The sequence below is a fragment of the Alligator sinensis genome, unplaced genomic scaffold (genome assembly GCF_000455745.1).
Source record: "Alligator sinensis unplaced genomic scaffold, ASM45574v1 scaffold250_1, whole genome shotgun sequence".
In the NCBI taxonomy this organism is placed as follows: domain Eukaryota; kingdom Metazoa; phylum Chordata; order Crocodylia; family Alligatoridae; genus Alligator; species Alligator sinensis.
In genome coordinates, this window is record NW_005841888.1 from 4,310,063 (window position 1) to 4,331,993 (window position 21,931).

The 21,931-nt window shown below is 42.9% G+C and overlaps 1 protein-coding gene across 3 annotated transcripts in view; it reads left to right on the forward strand.

Moving 5' to 3' along the window:
* The window catches only part of TEX9 (testis expressed 9), a 34,452-nt gene extending 13,428 nt beyond the window's left edge, over nucleotides 1-21,024 (forward strand). For 2 of the 3 annotated variants that reach the window (XM_006017974.2, XM_006017973.3), the window contains exons 6-11: nucleotides 162-340; nucleotides 4,461-4,543; nucleotides 5,733-5,906; nucleotides 12,456-12,590; nucleotides 13,365-13,499; nucleotides 20,633-21,024. In XM_006017974.2, coding sequence (XP_006018036.1) covers nucleotides 162-340; nucleotides 4,461-4,543; nucleotides 5,733-5,906; nucleotides 12,456-12,590; nucleotides 13,365-13,499; nucleotides 20,633-20,710 — 784 coding nt within the window. In that variant the 3' untranslated portion in view covers nucleotides 20,711-21,024. The remainder of the gene's footprint in view (nucleotides 1-161; nucleotides 341-4,460; nucleotides 4,544-5,732; nucleotides 5,907-12,455; nucleotides 12,591-13,364; nucleotides 13,500-20,632) is intronic. The other variant, XM_025197088.1, reaches the window with a different exon arrangement.
* Nucleotides 21,025-21,931: the final 907 nt, after the last annotated feature.

Here is a 21,931-nt window from a genome sequence, read left to right on the forward strand (position 1 = left end):
AGAAACTTGGCATCATTATATCTTTAGTACTAATGTAAAAAAGTGAAGTAAAGGACTACTTACAGTGTTATGGACACTTACAGATATGACTGGCAGTTTCAATATTTTGATGATTTTTTGTATTATAAAAAATATAAAAATTTCTTTCTGTGGATTTTTAGTGAAAAATTAAGAAACACTGAAATACAAGCTGCTGATGATGTTGCAATCCCAGAGGACTATACAGATTTTTCCCTCGCAAAAACAATTAGCAAAATCGAAGGAAAATTGGAGGAAGGAAACCTGCCTGATAATTTAGATGACGATATTCTTCCATGTGTAGGAAGTAAAATCGGAGTGGGTAGGTTGTCTCCCATGTATGTCCTTTTCTTTATGCTTCCTTACTATTAAAATAGGATTTCTGAATAATGTGATCTCATTCCTAAAAGGATTTTAGGAGGAAGTTCTTTTATTCTTAAATTATGCCCAGTTTTAAGGGAAAGGGCAGAAAAAGAGGGATTCTGTCTTTTGTGTTTTACTTGAGGATAACATAGGTCACAAATAAACTAATATGGGCCGAATGGGTTGCATTTCCATTGCACGAAATCTCTCTTACCTTTACTATTCAGCCATGCACCATCCTTTTCTAGAAGGATGGCATGCAAGGTGCTTTGTGACAAACTTACAAATTAAAATATCATTATTGACTATCCTGAGAGTTGCAAATAAATAGCCAAGGTGAGGATTTAGTTTTAAGCTTGTAATTCCAGAAGATAAGCTTTAAAGCTTTACACAGCTTCTGCCTTTAGGGCAAATCCTTTCATCAGATCCATCCTGTGGATCTTGGATAAGTGGCTTAAATGAAGTAATGTTTTGGCCACCGTGCTGAAATGAGGAGCTATTGGATCCTTCCATATACCAAATGGTGATTTTATGTTGGTCCTAGAAATAGGACATGAGAGGGGATTGCAGCCTTTTGTAAGTGAAGCTAAAGGAATGATGAACATCTGCCTTTTTGGCTGGGCTGTGGTATGATACAAGCTAGAAGTATGTTTCCCAAACTCAAACATAAATGTATTTTGGAGAATGTTAGAACCATATCTTGTACATTCAGACTAAAGAAAGGAGTTAATTCAATGTCTAGCAATGGGACAAGGCATTTGTATCAATAAGGTTATGACTTTGTTATGGTAAATTTTAGTAAATTTCATAGCAGATGTGAAGGGAGAAAAGTTATATTCACAGAGAAGTTACCATGCATAGTTGATGCAAGTTTAAACCAGTTAAACAATAATCTTACTGAGTACAGTAAAAGCTTTGTTATCCGGCACCCATGGGGAATGGAGGGTGCCGGATAACAAAATACGCCGGATAACTGAGTGGCCCAAACAGGTGTCTTTGCCCGTTCAGGCCACCGCCTGTCCCGCCACATCTGGGGTGTTGCCGATCCTCCTGCCGCGTTGCTGCCCCTCCCATGGGCCCTGAGGGACAGGGAGGGGGGACCTGCGCAGTTTGCTATGCCCCAGGCCATGGGGGCTTGGCAGTGCAGGTTACTTTCTCCTGGGTCGTGGGGGCTCCATGAAACCAGAAGTGCCATGGTGGGCACTTCCGGTTTCACTTTTCCCTTACAAGCTGGCATGCTGATTAACAGAGCGTACTGACTTGTAAGGTGCTGGTTAACACAGCTTTTGCTGTACATTGTTTGATGGAGGTGCACCACCTCATGAGAGCTGTAGTTGGGGGCATTACTGCCCTCCATTTTCTACTGTAGGGTGACATCCCTAGATGGACTACATCTCCAACGATCCTCTGTGGTCTCCTCTCTGAGTTGCAGGCTGTATGAGCAGTCATGGAGTTTCATCAGATTTGTGGTTTCCATTACCTCCATGTAAGTGGGTCCTTTATCTTGCTCCCTTTTGCAGGCCAGTTAGCTCTGCTCAGGCAGTTCAATTCCCAGCAAACAAGCATCAGTCTCTGACAACAGAAGGAAGACAGACCCAAATCCTCTGTCCTTTCTGGACATTAGAAGAAAAGCCACTTTCCACTGTGGCTTTTTCCCAGCACAGCAGCCTGGTTTCTCCTTGCAAGCTGTTCACTTGCAGCTGGCTTCCCTTCTGCTCTCTCCTGTGGGGTTTTAAACTCCCAGTTGGGCATTCCCTCATTACCAGAATACCACATAGCTGAATGTCCTTAACAGGGCAGGGTACTCCTTCTTAATGGGACAGATCACTGTTACACTCCATCACTGCTCTGACAAAATTGTAGCTTTCTATATCAGCAACTCTGAGCATTAAATACTGATTCCTTAACCAGACCTATGCTATATGCCTTAGACTGATTGCTGCATTTCAGTAGTCATCAGCATTCAGTTGGAGGACACTTCTGAATGTGTCCTGGATGATAGAACTTAGTCTTTGAAAATGTTCTAACTAGGTTATTTATTAGTTATCATCACCTCCCTTCCGAGTTCAAACTTGAAACACTGGATGTTAGCTCTCTGTTTGTTCATGGCTGCTACATTATAATGGATTCATGTGCCTCTGTGAGGAGGCAAAACAACAGAGAACACAAACAAGTCCCTAGATGGCATCTGCAGGCCAATCCTGATATACAGTGAGATCCCACTATCAAGCAGAATTCATAAATTGTCCAAAGATAGATTCACCAAATTGCCAGAGGACTGAAAACCGTATGTAAACAGCTTGGAATGATGGCAACTTCTCATCCAGTCCATCAGCTTGACTAGCATCCATAACTGGGGTGTGGAGCAGTGTACAGGTCTGCCACCCAACCCTGAAAAAGTTACTGCCCAAGCTTTAATGCATAGGTAAGGCTGAATTTCACAATAAGTAACCAAAAACTCCTCAGACTTTACTTTTTAAAATTTCTGTTTATGAGAGCTAGTTGACGCTAGGTGTCATAGGTGGAGTTTGACTCTTCCATTTAGAAAGAGGTACTGCCAAAACATACAATGCAAGCCAGCAACTCCACAGTGTCTGGTGTGGGGATGGCGCCCAAAACTTAGAGGGCATTTATACACATACATTTGTCTGCTCCGATGCAGAGATCTGGCACAGCGGAGCAGACTCGATTAATTGAGTCTGCTCCACACGCAAGCTGACACACCTGACGTTGCATCACATGCATTTCTATAAACAGCTAAATGCACGTCAGCGCTGAGCAAATGGTGGCAGTGCACTTTTGAACTAAAACACTTTCAATGTGTTTTAGTTCAAAAGCACGCCACTGCCATTTTCTCAGTGCTGATGTGCATTTCACCATTTATTCAAATGCATGTGCTGCAGCACCAGACTTTTTGCACTGGGCTTGCGGTGCAAGCACATATATAAATGCCAAGAGGGTCCAAGACTAAGATACTTATGTAAAAGTTTTATTTTGAAATTGGTTAGGGGTTGGGAGTTGGCTTTAGTTACAAAATTGTATTAAATAGTAAGTATGGTGTAATTTCTGCATACAATTACTGTATCTACCTGAATCCAAGATGACTTTGAATTTATAATTAGTGGAGGCCTGTCTTAAAGTCATCCCTCCCATGGCTTTGGTGGGGAAAGCAACAGCAGGGGCAAGGGGCCAGACCCCTGTCCCTTACCTCTTTCCCACCCTGTCTTCCCTCCCTGGCCCTTGCCCATTCTGTGTTTCCTCTGCCTTTCCCCTAACCATGAGCCCTCCTGCCTTCTGCCTCCTGTTGTCTGTTCCTGCCTCTTTGCCATGTGTTCCCCGACTCCCACACATCTAGCCCCCCTTTACTTGAGATTCCTGTCATCCTCAGTGCCTGGCCCTTGTGCCTGTGCTTGCCCCCCCCCCCCCCCCCTCTCTCCCCCCCCCATGTTTCCTCCTACCACCTGTACCCCTTCCTATGCCTGCCTCCCTACCCCCCTGCAGCTTACCTTCTGCTGCATCTCTTCTCCTTTTCCTGGGCAGTCAGCACTGGTGGTGGCCCTGGCTTGGCCAAGTGAGGTAGGAGTGGCAGCAGCTCCAGCTCCAGTAGGAGCCAGAACAGAAGGTAAGTAGCAGCAGGGTTGGGTTGCATGGTGTAGCTGGAGCACTCCCCCCTCCTGTGGTATACCCCCACCTGCATGGTACATGGTCCAGTGGTCCAGGGGTCCCAGGAGCACTCCCCCCTGCATGGTGCACCACCCCGCCTGCACCACATGGTCTCTCCCTGCACTCTCCTTGCCATATACCCCCTCCCATGCCACATGGTCTCCAGCCTGGGGTGGAAGCTGGAACTGAGTTGCTGCTTGCCCCAGGCCAGTACTTGAATCTAAAACAAGGGTCCTATCCCCCACCATGTTTACTGGTGGGAGGAAGCCTCATCTTGGATTGGAGTAAATATAGTACAGAGATGAAAACGATTTGTTTCTAACTTGGTCCTGTTTTATAGATGATTTTCTTTGGTTGAATCACATCATAGAATTGTTCAGCCTGAGAGTCTGAGCTCCGATTGATTATATTCACAGAAGCCCAGATCAGATTTCTGAAGGCAAAGCTGCGTGTTATGCAGGAGGAGCTAGATAATGTAGTGTGTGAGTGCAGTAAAAAGGTAAGAATGAAGTGTTCCTACTATGCAGAGACTGACAGTGCTCCCCATACATAAAATATGTCAATTACTCTATACTAGGATTCATGGAGGGGTGGTTTTGTTTCTACATTTTCTGTTATTTAGGATATAGGCTTCTATGCAACTATTTTTTCTCTTAAGAAGCCAGAGCATAGAGTTTGATTCATCTATGTTTAGTGTTTAATCTAAGGATATAGAAAGATATACCTTATTTTAAAAAATCCAAATGGAGTTTTAAATTATCAGATTCTATGCTTAGATATGCTTAGATTCTAACTTAGGTAAGAAAGAGTAGTTAAAAGGGAGACATCTGTTCTAAAAACAAAATAAATCTGTTATTCAACATTCCATGTTCATTTTAAGATTAGATTTACTACAACACTCAATACCTGAAACTGTACCCTAAAGCAGAGTTTGAAGTTGATGCAAACTTTTTGCAGTGATGTTTTAAACTGAGAGCATTGTACACATGGATTTCATGTTCTGTTCAGTCTGTTAGTCTATTTTCAGGTGCTATTTAAATGAACGTTTGAGCTGTAAAACCTTAAATGATGTGGGCTGTGTCTACTTTGAAGAGTACCTCTTGCCATCATAATTGTGATCAACTGAGATTGTGGAGTTGCCTTAGTTCCTTCAGACACGAGACTTGCTGGCAGATCATTTTCAGTAATGGAACACTGAAACATGTTTTTCTGCCCTTGTTCTTCCTCATAACACATATACTATGATTTTCAGGACATGCTGCAAAGTCCATACATTTTCTCTGGCTTATCTGGGCCTGGGAGTAAGGGAGAGGTTTCTGTGGAGTAGAAGTCTGGACAAAGTCTTCTGATGGCACTGGATTTTATAATTTTTGCATATGTCCATAGATGCTTAATTGCATTTTTCTCCACTTGGGAATAATGGCTTGGGAATTGCATTACTCAACCCAAAAGTTCTGTATATTTGTTTTGTTTTTAATTATTTTGTTAGCTTAGGTGTTGTGTATTGCACACAGTTGGGAGGTCTACTGGTAATTATTAGGTGATGGAAAAGTTTTTAAAATCAAACCACTTGCAAGAAATTCTTACTGGCAACTTCTTCAAATTAAGTTGTAGAAAAATGAGCATTGCAAATCAAAATACTTTTTGAAAGCATTCAGTATTGTCTAAAACTGCTAATTGCTCAACAGGATGATGAAAATCGGAATTTAAATTCTCAGCTTAAAGATACTGAAGAGGAGCGCTCTAGATTGCAACGAACAGTTGGTGTACAGCAGTCTCAAATTGAAAAGTACAAAATACTGTCAGAGGAAGCAAACAGGAAAAGTGAAGGGTTACAGCAACAGCTTACTGCAGTAGAAAAGGTAATGCAACTACTTATTTCCTCATCCTTACCAATGGACAGAATATCTGATTACCAAATACACCTGAGTTTTCAAAGATTTGTATTAAGCTCTTCAGTTAGCATGCTGAGTTCTGTTACAATTAAGTGTACATTTTATTTTAAAGAAATCTAATTGTTTTTAAAAAAGACATAAGTAACTTCAAGGTAATTGTTCAGGAACTGCATATGGATTGTGTTTTTATAATCAGTTTCTGGTATTAAAAAAAGAAGTCCCTATTTTTTTTTTTACAGCAGGTAAAACTAGTTAGTTGCAATCTAGCTCACAAAAGGAAAAAGTAGAAAAATATTTCTCTAATATTTTTAATGATAGTAGTCTTAAGTTTTACTTGTGATAATATAGGCTTAAAATACATTTATGCATGGAGTAGCATTTGGATTTTTGTTTTTTGTAAACCTAATCTGTTCTTTTAAAAGCAGTCACTCCTGTTTTAATGAATCAAAAACAAACCAACCAGCCTGGCATCTAGAGTAGGCCACATATGCAAAATTGTGTATATGCCTGATTATAGCAGATGGCCAACATACACAGCTTTGTTTGTTTGGAACCTGAAGTGAAAAGCAGCATGTGCTTTTCTTTAATTACTCAGAGCTGGAGAGATTCATTTTAAAATCAAATGTAACTGTGTAAGAAGGAAGATGTTTCCTTAAAATGATTCAATGAAAAATAAATGCATGACTTACTTGCAGCCTAACACTATTGTCTTCTATACTTCTAAGCTATACTGTAGCAATGATCATAAATAGGTTTTCATTCTAAAAATTCATGCTAATTTAACCATGCAGCATTAGCACCTTTTAACTAGTAAGTGAGGGAGGTATTGAAAAAAATCTCTTTTGTGCAAGTACTTTAAAACAAAACAAAACTGAGTTCTGTAGGTATATAGAGTAAAATTTTGTCTGCATATAATAATCTGTGTCTGTACTACTGTAGTAGCAAACATTCAAGACACATATCCTTGAAGTCTTAACCTTTGTTTATTATTATACTTTTGCTGCATTTCACTAAAGAAAAACTTACCTTATTTATAATCTTCCCAGCACTCTCAGCAATCAAACTTTTGAAAAGTATGCATTAGTGTCTATTGTGTTTCTGTTTGTACATCCCAAATATACAAGTGTTTTTTAATATATGTGCTGTGGATACTACTTGACATTGCCTGTCTGGATAACTGTTAACAGTCACTTTAAAATCCAGGTAACTTTTGTGTGGAAGGTCATATTGCTTAAGCTATACAAAAATTAGGTTGTGATGTATATTTTCTTAACCTTGCTTAGGTCCCCCAGGGCTTTTGAAATTTCTTTGCTCTGAGAACTGTTTTTCTGTATGTATATCAGAAAGAAGCCCCAGGAAGCTTCTTCCCTCTATGTTGCTGTACCTCAACCTGAAATAAACTTGGTAATCATTGTGTTTACCTTACTGGCCGCATCCAGACAAGTACAGTATGTGGCCATATACTGCACGTTCCGTTGTTTTCCACACTGCAAGGGAGCAGTGTGGAGAAAAATGAAACGTGCAGCAGTATGTGGCACCGCAGGCATGTAAGGGAGCAGTGTGGAGGGATTTTTGACCCCTGGACATCCAGGGGTCACAAAAATCCGTGGAAAAAAAAATGTGGAGTGGTGCAAGTGGTGGCAGCATGTGCCTGGCTGCCGGTGTCACACTCTGCTGCTGGCCAGGCTCCACATGGCAGGATTGCCGCTGCTGCAGCCCCAAGAGGTCCCCAGGACCCAAGGTAAAGCTGCTGGGGCCAGCCTCCCCTACACCACCTGGGGTAACTTGCTGCACATCAGAGCATGCATGGCATGTGTGTTTCTTGGGGAACCAAACATCCATGCACATCTGGACATGGCCACTGTAGAAAAGGATTATATTGAAGTCCAGGGGGCTCTTACATTCCTTTCTGGAGCTGACCATGCAGTTGAACCTACAGCACTCAAGCTCTCTTTGCTTATCCCTTCCCCACTCCATTTTTTCTCAGTCTTTACAGTTGATGTCTGTACTTTCAGAGAGTGAATGCAATATGCGGATAGAACTACTGAGATAGACGGTCCCAAGTTCTGGAGCATCCTTCCAGTGAGATTTTTAGACAAATCATTTAACTGGTTTGCCTGTGTAAGAGGATGATGCTATTGCTTACTTATTTCTTAGGGTTTTGAGGATTACACATAAAATAACATGGATATATGTTTATTTTTATCTACTAGCTGGAGAACCCTTGTACACATACAGTAGCTACTGAGTCACTGGCACCAAACATTTCCTTATGCTTCTTAACATTCTGTTGTGCTCCAAAATGCTAGATCACTGGAGATGAGGAGGAGATGTTACCCTTCATTTGTTAACACAGTGGGTGTTCTTGAGGAAAAAAAAATATCTGGAAAGGCCTAACATAGTAGATTTTTTCCCCTTCCCACAGTAATTTAAGTGGGTAAAATTATTTCAGCAGTTATATAATCTGGTGAAATGTATATATTTTTTTATATGTATATAATTTGTATATTTTTAGAGAAGGGTTGATTGAAACCTTAGCTGCTTACAGTTAACAAAGCAAAAATGCTACTTTTTTCTATAGCACTAATAACAAGATGTACAGGTGATTTGGAAGTATTCAGCAAAATGCCACCATAGAAGAATCCACAAAATATGTTGACAAAGAGCATTAGAAGAGCTATTATAATAATCTGTTTGTTAGTTGATAAGGTTAGCTGATTGCTTTTATGACATCAGCTGTTCGAAAGGCTGCAATGCAGAACTTTAAATTGCGAAGTGGAATATATGGTACTGGGTGCATCTACATGAGACGTTTACTGCAGTTCCCTAATTAGCTCCAAAGTAAAGTGTCAGTGTCTACACTTGCAGCCTGTTAAACCACAGGAAACTAATAAATGCTGCTGTGTTTACAGTGAGGGTGGTCAAAACTAATTATTATTTGTCCCTGGCTACCTGTTAAAGATGACAAGGTGCCAATGGCCGCAGGACCTAGGGGGAGCCTGTAGCAGGACCTAAGGGCAGCAGGACCCAGCAGCTACAGCAGCAAGGCTTGCCCTGCCCCATCCTTCCCCCCCAGCCCCCAACCTAGCCTTTGCTTAGCAGAGGCTTTTGGCCTGGTGACTTTGGGGCTGTTTCCCTGCCCTCATGCAACTTAGCTAAGGGGGTGGGGGGGAAAGAGGACCGCCAGTGATTGCCCCAGTCCTCAGGGCTGGGGTGGCTCCTGCTGTATCATGTGGTCCTGGTGATGCAGCCGGGAATCATGGGGTGCCATAGCATCTGGCAGGCGGGCAGATGGAGAGAAGTGGCAGCAGTGGGAGGGAAAAGGTAATGGTTGCAGCAGTGGCAGGCGAGGCAGTGAGTGGGAGCACAGCAACAGCTGGGTGGGAGCGTGGGGCCTGCACCAGTGCCCCAGGGCCAGGGCTGGCAAGGGCCCAGGGCAAGATGGCAGGAGCACAGGGTATGGGTTGGCTCTGCCCCTCTCTCTGCTGGCACAGCCTGGCCCGGCTCCATAGAGCCCTTGCCAGCCTGCGGCCTGTGCTCCTGCCACCCTGCCCATTGGCCCTGGTCCCAGAGCACCAGCATGGGCTATCACTGAGCTCTCGCCTGCTACCTCACCCACCTGCCACCACCACTTTCCTGCCAACCACCACCATTTCTCCCCACCCTCCTGTCCACTCACCCGCCTGCTGGCTGCTCCAGCACCACATGGTTCTCGACTGCATTACTGGATTACAGGACGCAGCAGGAGCTCATCTGGCTTGGCCTCTGCGATTCCCAGCTGGCTCCATGTGGCGCCAGCTGGGCTGGGCCGGTTCCTGCTGTGTGGACCCAGCCATATAGCCGGAAACTCTGTGGTACCAGAGCAGACAGCAGGGTTGTGGGTGTAGAAGTAGTGGTGGCAGTGAGCAGGAAGGTAGGGAGGTGGTAGGAGAAGGGCAGTGGTGGCAAATGGGGAAGGTGGGGGAAGTGGCAGTGACTGGGCAGGCAGGAGCACAGGGCCTGTGCTGGTGCCCTGAGGCCAGGGGTGCTAGGAGCGCTGAGCCTGGGCTGACAGAAGCACTGGTAGGGGCTCTGTCTGCCACAGGCCCTGACTGCCCTGAAGCCTCATGGCCTGCTGCTGCCACTGGTGGCAGGGGCTGTGGGTACCCACACCCCACCTTATACACTCCATACCCCCTCACACACACCAGTCACCCTCCCCCTCCACACATGCTACAACCCTCCCCAGCCACCCTCCCCCACAAACCCCATACCCCATATCCACACACATACCAACATGCTCCCCCACCTCATATACATACACTCATATCCCCCCAAACCCATACACACGCAAACCTATCCATCCCCCACAAACCCCACACACACACACACACCTTCCCCCACACCCCACATACACGCATACCCACAGCCCCCCACAAACTTATGCCCACACACCTATACCCCCCAAGCTCCCCCTAACAGACTTACAAGCCAGATGTTGCTCTCCAAGCTTCCAGGCCGGCCATGTGCATGCCGTGGCTATGCATGTACATGGCGTTTATCAGCGACGTTATTAGCCACATCAGCCAAAAAATCCCATTGCCAACAATGTCAATTTTCCTTTTATTGGTGCTGATATGATATGGACTGATGTATTGGTGCACCTCTAGCTTCAACATCTTGGCATAAAGTTCAAAATGGTAATGTTATCAAAACAAAGAGTTGCAAAACATCCTGTTTTAATGTTTGTTCCTGGAAACAGGGTTCAATTTCCAGCTAGCTGGTTTACCAGAAAAACTGTATGCAAGTGCTGGAGGAAAAGAAAGTGAACCCTGCACGGCCTTTTAGCTTGGCATATGGGCAGGCAGTTGACAAAATGTGGTATAGCTAAACCTACATTTATCCAAAATTTGAGGATGGATATTTAGCAGCAGAGTCTAGGAGTATTAGTCAGATAAAAATTATTGTTTCCCCATCTTTTTTGTCTGTATCAAACCTTTTCTATATATGATCCAGTGGTAATATACCATCATTCCTTTTTCGTGTAAATTTGTCAGACATGTTCCTAATTTCCATATTTACCTTAATCCAAGTTGATTATAAATTTGTTATAATTTTCCAGGGATAGAATCTAATCACTGCAATTAATTTTATTGTCTTAAATTTGTCCCCTCATCACTGCAGTATGAGGGCAAGTGGTGGGGGCAAGCACTGGGAAGGCAAGCAGGCTGATTCCCACCCTTTCCTACTTATTTGCCCCTCCTCCCCGGCATCTCCAACCTGCACCTGCTGCTTACCCTGTGCAGCAGCTCTGGCTCTGGCCTGGGAAATGGAGCATGTGGTTCTTCTGGCCCTAGCCATGCCATGGCAGTGCCCCAGGTTGAGGTTGGGGCTGGGGCCACAGCTGTAGCCACTCCCCTGCCACTGTGCAGTCCCCCTGCATTCCCCCCTACCCACACAGCCTGTGGTCTCCCCTGCACTCCTCCAGCCCCCTGCACCACACAGTCTCCCTTGTGCTTCTGCTGCTCACTGCACAATCTTGCCCATGCTCCCCACACCACGTGCCCTCTCCCCCACTGCACAAACCACCCTGGCTTTGGTCTGGCAGCAACAGCTCCAGCTTCAGCCCTGGCTTGGGGCACACAGCTGTGGCTTCAGCAGTGGTTGCCTCCAGGAGGCTTTTTTTTCCTCATGTGGAATGGGGGAAAAACTTTGTGTTGGATTTGAGTAAATAAGGCAAGTCATTTTTCTGACATAAATATGCATATGAAGGATAGCTCACAGTCTATATAGTTTCAGAAAGGTTCATATTTAAACAAATAGAGAAAGTGGGACACTGTTTCTAAAAGAAAACTCAAAATGAATTTAAAAAAATATACTATCCAATTTTAAATGGTTCCTATCTTGCTTACTGAGTCTTCCTTTTCCTACAACTACTTTTGAAAATATAACTCTGTTTTTCTAGAGATATTTTTAATGTAAATGATAAGGGCCTGTTTCTGCCAGGATATGTTATATTCTTGGCTTCTGCTTTGTCATCCTCTGATCCTCTTTATCCTCTGATCTCTTCTCTCATTACTCTCTTCTAACGTGTCTCTACCTTTTGCTTTTTCCTCACCATTTCCCTACTTATGAAACTATCAAATCCTGGCATCAGAGAAGTTAGATGCAGCTCAAGTGTTTATCATCCTGACTAGGTAGCTCACCAACTGGTTCCAAAGCAACTTAAATGTTGCAACGTAAGTTCAGTGTCACTGGCCCATGGTGCAATTCTGTGGTCTCTCTTGACCCATGCTCCAGCATTCAAGCAAAAGATTTGGAGACAAATGCTAGAAAGGGGTGTATTTCTAAAGGGAGGAAGGGAGAAACTGAGGGAGAAGTTTGAGTTGTAATATTAGCTGGCCTAAATTTTGATTCTACTCACAGGCCAAACCAAGCAGGTTTGTAGGATGTCCCCTGCTCTAAACTTGTAGCTTGCTGGGTACTCACTGAAGTGTGATTACTTAAAAAAAATTCTTTCATTTTTGGCTTCTACAGGAATTAGAAAATCTAAAGCGTGTACAGAAACAGGCTTCAACCAGTCAGAGTGCAACAGAAGTTCGCTTAAATAGGGCCCTTGAGGAAGCAGAAAGGTATAGAATGGAGCTGAATAAACTGAAGCAAAATAACAAGGTACATCTAAAAAAAAACTTGAAGAGCAATACTGAAATGAAACAAGGTGCTTGATCATGTACTGACTGAATATACTCATATAATTGATGACAATAGGAGATTGGAGGATTTTTCTTCTGCTTGTAGATCATATCGGATCTGGAAAAAGTTATACAGGAAATTAGAATCCTGTAATAAATCACTTGATTTTTCTAGCTGTTTGAAGAGTTGAAAAATAATGTAACACATATGGGCTATGAACAGTGTATTTCTGGTTTATCTGTATTTTTTTCTTTAACTCAAGAGTTAAGTATATGATTACAAATAAAGGAAAGGAAAATGTTACTTCATTTATAAATGAAGTAGTCATATGTTGGCAAAATTTGGCTAAGTAATTGCAAGCCAGTATATTCCCCTTGAATGTCTACATTGGTTTTATATCTAGTAAAAACAAAACAAGAAAACAGGTCATAGACTAGATTGCCAGAAGAAACACAGTAAAATTATATGCAAGAAAAGGAAATATACATGAATACCAGTCTGTGTTACACCCAGATTACTCATGCCTCTCAGACACACATGCAGAAACCTTGTGTTAAAAGTTCCACTACCTCAATAATGTAGAAGCTCCTTATCAACTAGGTGCTCTTTTCTGTATCAAGGATATGTAAGGTACTAATAAGATCCAGCTTTCATTCCTTCTCAAATGTTTTAGTTCGCCTCTATTTGTACTTTTTGTGTTGTGTTAAAGTACCCACCCCACTGATAACAGGTTGTTTGTCTCTTCCCTGCTAGGATATAGCTAACCAAGAGCTCAAAAAATTTGAAGAATTAAAAATTCAAAACAAGAGACTGGAGAAACAAAAAGGGGAGCTAATGGCAGGTTTCAAGAAACAGTTGAAGTTAATTGATATTTTAAAGAGACAAAAGGTGAGTGTCAGTCAACTCAAAATTTCAAATTACACTTGTATAACAGTTGAGACTGGCACACTTCAGGCTACAAATGTTTATTGTCAAGATTGTCATGAGTATTTCCTGATAGTGATGTGGCAACACATCTACAGTCCTGAAAAATCAGTAAATGGCATGGATCAGCTAGGCTTCCTGTCACTGGGTTGCAGTACTGGCTTTTTCCATTACAGAGAGGACACAGACTATTTCTTGACTTGAATGTATCTTCTAAAAAGGAATATATATATATAGTCTTAGTGACACAGGCTGTTCAGCCCTGAGACCAAGGGTCTTTTCTGTTATTCATGGAGTAAATGTTGCTCAGATAACAATGGCTTCCCCTGATCTCCAGCCAATGCAGGGCATTCCCCTCAGCAACACATATTTTTTATTTAAAAAAGAACTTAAGATACATCAGCAGCTATAGCAGGTGGTCTTTCAGGACTAAATCCAGCTATTTTTCACCAGCTGCTTCAAAATGGGAGTAGCAGATAACTTTGGCAATGTTTGGCCTTCTAATCTGTGACAAGAGATGACTTACCTTATGGTTAACTTCTGTTCTCAGAGATGTGTTGCTTATATCTGTTGCAGGGGCACTAAAATGCCATGCTCCTAGAAGGGCAGAAACTGCGTGGCAACAGAGCCCAAAGAGAGAGGCAGAAGCCCAAGTGAAGGTTACCAGGGCTACAAGCCAGAAAGCAAAATAGCCTGCACCTGGTCAGTTGACCAGAAGGGGCAAAGCCCTGGGTCCATATAAACCCCAGGATGGGGCCTAGGGGGAGCAGTTCCCTGCTAGCAGGCAGATGGGAAGAAGCCTCCAGGGAGGAAGTGCCCAGTGATGCAGTAACTGCTTAATATGCTGCACCCAGGGCTAATGGGGCTCCATGAGCTATACAGGTACTGTTGGCCATAAGTTATTTAAGGGCCAGAGGGGAAGTTCTGTGCTTTTAAGGGGACAGAGCATGCCCTTGTATCTTTTGCATTACGTTATAGCCCAGGGGCTTGTGTTTTGTTTGTTTCATACCACCGGTGATTTGGGTGAGGCTATTTGGGGAAGGAGGCGGTCTCATAGGGGGTCCACTGCAGTGTGGGGACCCCAGTGCCAGAGAAGGTGCGGCACTTTGGGGTGCATAGACCCCTTTGAGGGCACAGAGACCCCTGGCGCCAGAGGGGGTGTGGCATTATATTTGGGGTGCAGAGACCCTGGCGCCAGTGGGGCGCTGAGTGAGACGGGGCTGCGGAGAGCCCAGGGAGAGAGGACAAGGGGACCAATTACAGCAAGGTCTAGGCAAGACAACGCCAGTACCATCTGCGAGGCTTGGGGCGTGGTAAAGGGGCGGTTAGAGCCATGCATATAGCCCATAAGGCTGGGGTGTCCCGGGACATTTGTTTTGAAATGGGACCCACGAGGGGTCCGGGACATCCATTACAACCATGCTTGGGTAGGCTTAAAGGCAGCCTCCCTATACCAATTATTCCAGGAAGACGTGGTGGGCGAGAATAGAGGGTTCCCAGTGGGCCAAACTGGTGTCGTCGAGGGTCCCTAAGGGTAATGCAGCCATCCTTAAGGACCCCATCCCGTGACAGTATCAATATTCCACTTGGTACACTTGGAAAAACGTTTGGATCATCAGTATCCATTGGTCAAGCTCTGCCCGTACTTCCCTCAGACCTCCTCCTACAGGCAAAACTGAGCAGGGCAAAGCCAGTTCCCATCTACACAAAAAGTAGAATTTTTGGTACAGTAGAATTGAAGGCAGGTTCTTCAACACATGGTGAAGAACACCGGTTACTGGAAGGTAAGTTACCTCATTTTCTTCAAACATTTTTCTCTCTGTGGTCCACTCCAAATGGCTGTCAAGCAGTGGTGTCAAAACTGAGAGAATAGTATTGGAAGTGTCACTTTGCCAAAGAAACAGCTCTGGCAGCCTGTCCTGTAGCAAGAGGCTTCATAAAGATGTGAATGAAGTACTACGTGACTGACCTACAAATCAAGGAAATGGGAACATTTCTGAAAACAGTTGCTGAAACGGCATGTGTACCCTTTCTCCCTCAAATTTTCAGCTCATGCACCCCTTTATATCTTGTTCTTGTTTTTAATGTTACCAATTATGTGATATAAGGCAGGCTACATTGACATTAAATAAGAAAAGCAGTTTGTTCAAACCCCAGACTGACTTTCTTCCTAGGCAATAAAGTTGCCATCTGAGGCAGATGGGTATATAACCTCATTCCTGAAATATTTCATGAGCAATTACATTTGTTAGTGACCATTTATGATTAAATGAGAAGTTTGCTCAGCCAGTCTGCTAAAACAGTTCTGGAAGGTTGACTGTTCTGATAGTTATTCACTGGTCTAGCTGCTGCTTCCTCCATTGGATCACTTTATACCCTCGTGGTGAAAATCTGTTTCTTTTTGGTTATTTATGTAAAGCAGGGGTGGCCAGAGTTATTTGCCTTGGGAGCCACACCCAATCCTGCACTGAAGTCGGAGAGCCGAGGGGGAGGAGGTATAGGGAGGTACTGAGTGACCCGTAGTGGAGGTGACCACCCCTGCACCGCTGAGCCACTCTGGCTTTCCCTGTGGAGAGCGTGCCCCTAGGTAAGCGGTGCAGCTGCAGCCCAGTGCTGGGCTGCGCTGTCCCTTGGAGCCACCTCAGGGGTGAAGAAGTGGGCGGGGCTCTCCCCCAGAGAACTGCAAGTACTGCACGGGTGAGCTGGATGGAGCTCGTGAACCATGGTTTGTGCACTATTGACATAAAGCATTACAGTTATGATGCCAGTCCCTGTTTAAGAGCAAAGCATTGAAAACTTGGTAATCAAATAGTTCAGCTTCTACTGTGCAGTGATATCACCAAGAGCGTATTTGCTTATGAGTAAGCAAATGGTCATGTAGGAGAGCATTCAATGTCTTACTAAAAAAAAAAAAAAAAATCAAGATATCATATCTATGGTTTCCTCCTTACTCACTAGCACAGTTACTCTATCAAAGAAAGAAAATATTTTGGTTGACACACGCTACTTTGGTTTGTTCTTCATAAATGTGTATTAGCTGTTTGTTATCATTTCAGTATCTTCTCTGTGCTGACAAATGGTTTAATTACAGTGCTTGTCCTAGCATTTTTTCAAAGCTAGGCACACTGGTCTAAGTCCTCCTGTTCCCCTTCTTTCATCCTCTCAGGTCTTACCTTACCTCCAATGAGTTCTTGAAGATCATCAGTAAAGGTGGAAGAGATTGGTTTAGCTGTTGACTTGAATATATCTATTTTATCTAAATGTTCTTTAATCTGTTTCCCTAATCTGGCCTGCACTCTTATCTTTTTATTATATTTAATCTTGTTAAGGATCTGATCAGTAAACCTTTCTTGTGATGACTGCAATGTGCAATACTTCAGCCCTTTTTTATGGCTTTTGTTATTTGTTGTCATTCCCCGGTAACTAATAGATCAGGCTTTCATTTTCCTCCTCTTCTAATGTACTGATAGAGCCTTTTCTCACTTTAATTTTTGGCCCTTGCTAGTTGTACCTCATTTGGTTTTAGCCTTTGTGATTTAATCCATATATGCTTGTCCTATTGTTTTTACTCATCCTTACTTATCCTTATTCATGTGTTCTTGTTTCCCTTCTGATTTTCATGTCCCAAATATTGTCTCAAAATATTCATCTTTTACTATACTTCCTTTCCTCCACATTGAAACAATTTGAATAGTTTGCTGTTGTGCCTTTAAAACAGTCTATTTGGCTAACTGCCAGCTCCTCTGCACTTTTTTTATTCTTCATACTATCTTCCAAAGACCCTATCTAGCAGTGGCCTGCATTCATTGTGGTCTGGGTTTTTTTTTAAGTGCCTTGTCTTTATTCTGCTTCTCTCTCACTTTTTTCTTTGAATAGAAAAGTTAATCATTTCATAATCCCTTCCACCAAAATTGTTTGACCTTTAGGTTTTTAACCAGTTCCTCCTTAGTATCGGCTGTTTTTCCTCTCCTCTCTCATAAGAACTTACTGTAACTTCCCGTTTCCCTTCCCAGATTTCAGCCCTTTCACCAAATCAGTTGGTTTTACTCACCTCCAGACTTTCAGTTGGGAAGTTAACATTTTAGGAGGGACTTTTCCCGTTTTCATCAATGGCTGCCAACTCTTCCCAATAGTTATTTTAGTGCAACATCTTCTTCATGGCAAAGGAAACTGTTGACACTAGCTGCATAGTCATGCATTGGTCTCAAGTCCTTGTTTGGGCCTTTGTGCTGAACAGGGAAGATTGACAAGAACACTTGTGTCCCTGGCTACTTTCTCATGACTCCTTCCGGCTTGTAATTACTTTTGATCTGCTCAGAGTCACATCCGGCAGTATGACTAGTGCTCATATGGATAATGGTCAGACCTCGGTAATCTTTGCTGCCGCCTCCTGCCATTAGGAACAGGTAGATCCTTCTCCCCAGCCACTGTGGTCTGTTCTTTTCTTATGGTCCAAGGACCAAATATCGGTTCTTAAACTTGATGGCTTGTGGCTTCAGATGGGATGTGGGGAGGGGCATCGTTCCAGGGAAGATAATAAGTCTCCTTCTTTCAGAACAGTTGGTGTTTCTTCCTTCCATAGTGCTGATGCAGTTTTCTTGAGCCAGGCAGCTTCCTTAGTCTGGATGACTATCTGTAGCTTGTTAAGAAGACATTTGTGTTCTTGGGACTCCTCACAACTTAGGTGCTGTTTGCTGTGGCTCATTCACTTGCTTCCTGAAGGACTCCATTAGCATCTCTCACACTAGCTGATACTTTCTGCCCAGATTCTTTTACCAGGGCCATGACAAGGCCAAGTTCCCATCAACTCAAGACTGGGACCTGGGTGGAGTGCTTGCAAGTCAGAATCTTAATCTGGCCACAAGGGCCCTTAGGTGCAATTGGAAGAAAGGAAATAGTACATTCAGGATTGTTAGTAGCCTATGTGCTGTGACACCCATATCAGCACAAAGGAAGCCCATCTCTAAACAGAGAAGCTGGTGGAAAATTAATTCAGCAAAATGGCTGTCACATGAAGTACAGTGTTTGAAACCAGGTGATTTATGTTCATGAAGACTGGAAAAGTAACCAGGAAATAAGAAAAAAACTTTACAGTTTATAATGCAGTTTTAAAAATAAGTTATCTGAAAAAACGAACATTTTCCCCAGTATCATAATAGTAGCTAAAACCTAAAGCTAATCTTTAAGAAGGCTTGCCACTAAATGTTCCTTCTTCCAATTTAAGTTGCAATTAGAAAATGCAGTAGTTCGCCATGGCCTGCCCTTGCTATGTTCTCAAGGGGAAGAAGGCATCTCAGGCCCAGGTGTGGCCCAGCCATCACCATTGATGAAAATGTTCCGGGGGAGGCACTGCAGGAGTGGACCAACAACAGCCACATTGATTTTAAACAAGCTTTTCTCTGAATATGTGTGTGCACATGTAGAAAATTAGGTTGGATCATCTCTACAATATTTGTATATTCAATTTAGATGGGTCCAACAAGTGGTAGTAGCCTGGAGGTAGAGAATATGCTATCATCTTGGGAACGAGAGAGAAAACATAAAAGACAATCAGGAAAGCAGAGAAATGTGACTTGTAGCAGTCAGCTGTTGGTGTTCAAAATGGTCCCCTTAGGATGGTTTCTAGCCATCTTGTTGGATTTAAGAGACTATTTCGGAAAGAGTCTTATTTATAAATGAAGGTTTTGCATAGAAGGAATCCTGACCTTCTCAGTGGATCGAGAGTTGCAGCCTTTTGCTATAAAGCGACAATATATTTGTATATAAAATCTTAAGATCCCTTTTGGCAGTTTCTAATGTGTCCTGTATTCTGTTAATTTACTTCCTTAAGAATACTGTTGTATTGAAGAAGAATCCATAGATGGGATACTTTCTTTGCAGCCTTAATTGTGTAAGAGAAAATACAAAAATATGTATTATCTTTTTACAAGCAGGAATAGTTTCCTCCTTTTTAAAAATAGTGTGGAAGTGAGAAAATTCAGTATCTAGTACAGTCTTTAACTTGTTTTCATTATTTGGCATCTGTAGTGCTTGGATGCCACTGCCCATCTTTGAAAGGTAGCTTGTTTTATCAGTGTGAAGCATCAAGAGCAAGTTCCTTATATTTTGATTGGCTTACCGTTTTTACCAACACTGGTAACGGTTATTTAAACAACTGTACTTTATAATTGCAAGACAATGGCATTTCTGAAATGTTTGTAGTATATACAGTACATTCTTACAATCTAGTACAGTACCTTGAGTGGACCTTAAGTAGTGGGATTGTAGAGACAGAACCTCTTTTGTAACTGGAAGAAAGCTGTGATAGATATAGTGAACTTGGTTTACTCAACAATTGATAGGCAACATGCATCTCCAGGGCACACTGTGATTTAGTCCACTGCAGCAAAGGTGCGTACTTTTATGTTTTTAACAGCTATGTACTGGTAGAGTAGCAGCTGATTTTTTTTATTTTTATTTTTTCCTATCTGAAGAGTAGCTGTAACAGTCTTCTATTTGTAGGGAGCTCAAAATAAACATTGGCATTTGGGATGCAGATCTAAAGATACTTTTTGATTCATACTAGCTATGACTACAAAAGAGGAAATGAATGCTGCGCTCTGGAAGGAAATGCACACTGATTTTTCTTGTAATCATTTTTTAAAAGCCCACAAGGTTTTCAGCCTTTCTTTAATTACCTTGTTAAAAACATCTTGACTGTCAAGAACCACATATGGGGGAGGGGTGGGAAAGTCCTAGTGTCCTATGTTAAGTTGTGTAATATCAGGTCAGTGAAATGTATTTCATTCTCTTTTACTCTCACATTATGCCTAAAATAGAGTATCACGGCTCCAAAAAAGAACAGGTACAAGGTTTAACTTCTCATTTTGTGCCTTTTTTGGCACTGAACTAGACTCATCAAAATACTCTGCCCATGGCGTGACATACAGAAAAAGAATTCTGTCCTTCACTTAAAAAAAACAAACAAAAAACCCAAAAAACCTGTTTTTATAGATACTTGATCAGCCTTAAATGTGTGCTTACTTATGGTACCATCTCTCATTATTCCTCATTAGCTATAATTAAATAATTGTCTTTTTTTTTTTTTTTTTTTATAGATGCACATTGAAGCAGCCAAGATGCTTTCTTTTACTGAAGAAGAGTTCATGAAAGCCCTTGAGTGGGGAAGTTCCTGATTCACTATATAACCTCTTTGAAAAATCAATTAGCTTGTATACCATTTTGGAAATATAAAGTATTTTTAGAAAAGAGAACATACATGTCATACTTCTGAATAGTTTTAGGGGTTTTTTTGGTTGCTCATGTCGAAATTCATCAAATAACAGCCTAAACATTTTAACGGTTGAATGTAAATTGCGTTGTAATATGCCCTGAAATATAATCAGAGCAATTTAGATAAGCAGCCAACTTGTCCGTTTCCCCTTAGCTGTAATGAGTCAGACATGCAGCAAGGAGAGCAGATTTTATTGAATAAACTAAATTTCAGTTACCAGGTTTTTATGGCTTGTTCTTAGATACTGTAGTTTGGATTGGAGGAAGTATTTTATCCAAATACAAGGCAATTTTAATCTCAGAAAATAAAGAGAACAGGTTTTTTTTGGGGGGGGGGGGGGGAGTTGTTTTTTTTAATGTCTCACGGGAAGGAAAAATAGAACTGATTCATTTTACTACTTCATTCTGAACAGTGTGAAACTACTCAATTACACAAACTGAAGTGCATATTATGTGTGGAAAAAGGGTCCCCATGGGTCTGCGAATTTGGTGGGGGGGGGAGCAGGGTGGGGCAGTGGCAATATTAATTACTGCGGCTCTGGGAGCCTCTTCAATGCAATGCTACCTCGACACTGTACATTCCTGCCCCCTCTCCCCAGCTACATACCAGATTGGGCTGGTGCATGGGAATGGGCCATGGCCAGACCTGGTGTGCCAAATCTGACCCAGCACATGGTCCTGAACTTGGCATACCAGGTCCAATCCCACATACTGGCTAGAGAGCTACATGGTTCTGAAGCAGTGTAGCTGGTTGTATCTAGCACACGGCACTGAAGCTGGTGCAGTTGGCTCTAGCCCCACATCTGATGCACTTGGATCAGGCCCCAGTACACAGGGTTGGGGCTGGCAAGTGGCTCTAGTTCTAGCGCCAGCCGGCACATGGGGCTGGGCCTAACATATGCCTCCAGTCCTGGATCTAGTGGGGTTGGGGCTGGCCCTGGCCCTGGCCCCGCATCCCAGTGCATGGCTCTCAACTACCAGTCTGTAATGCACGCCCCTAGCCCTGGAGACCGCAGACCTCAGATGCATACCCCTTTGTCAGCTGGTGCCTCCCGGGTCTGGGGGAGCACTGCGGTGGGGGGGTTCTGTGCTCTTGTGGGATGCTCCATCTGCCCCATCATCTC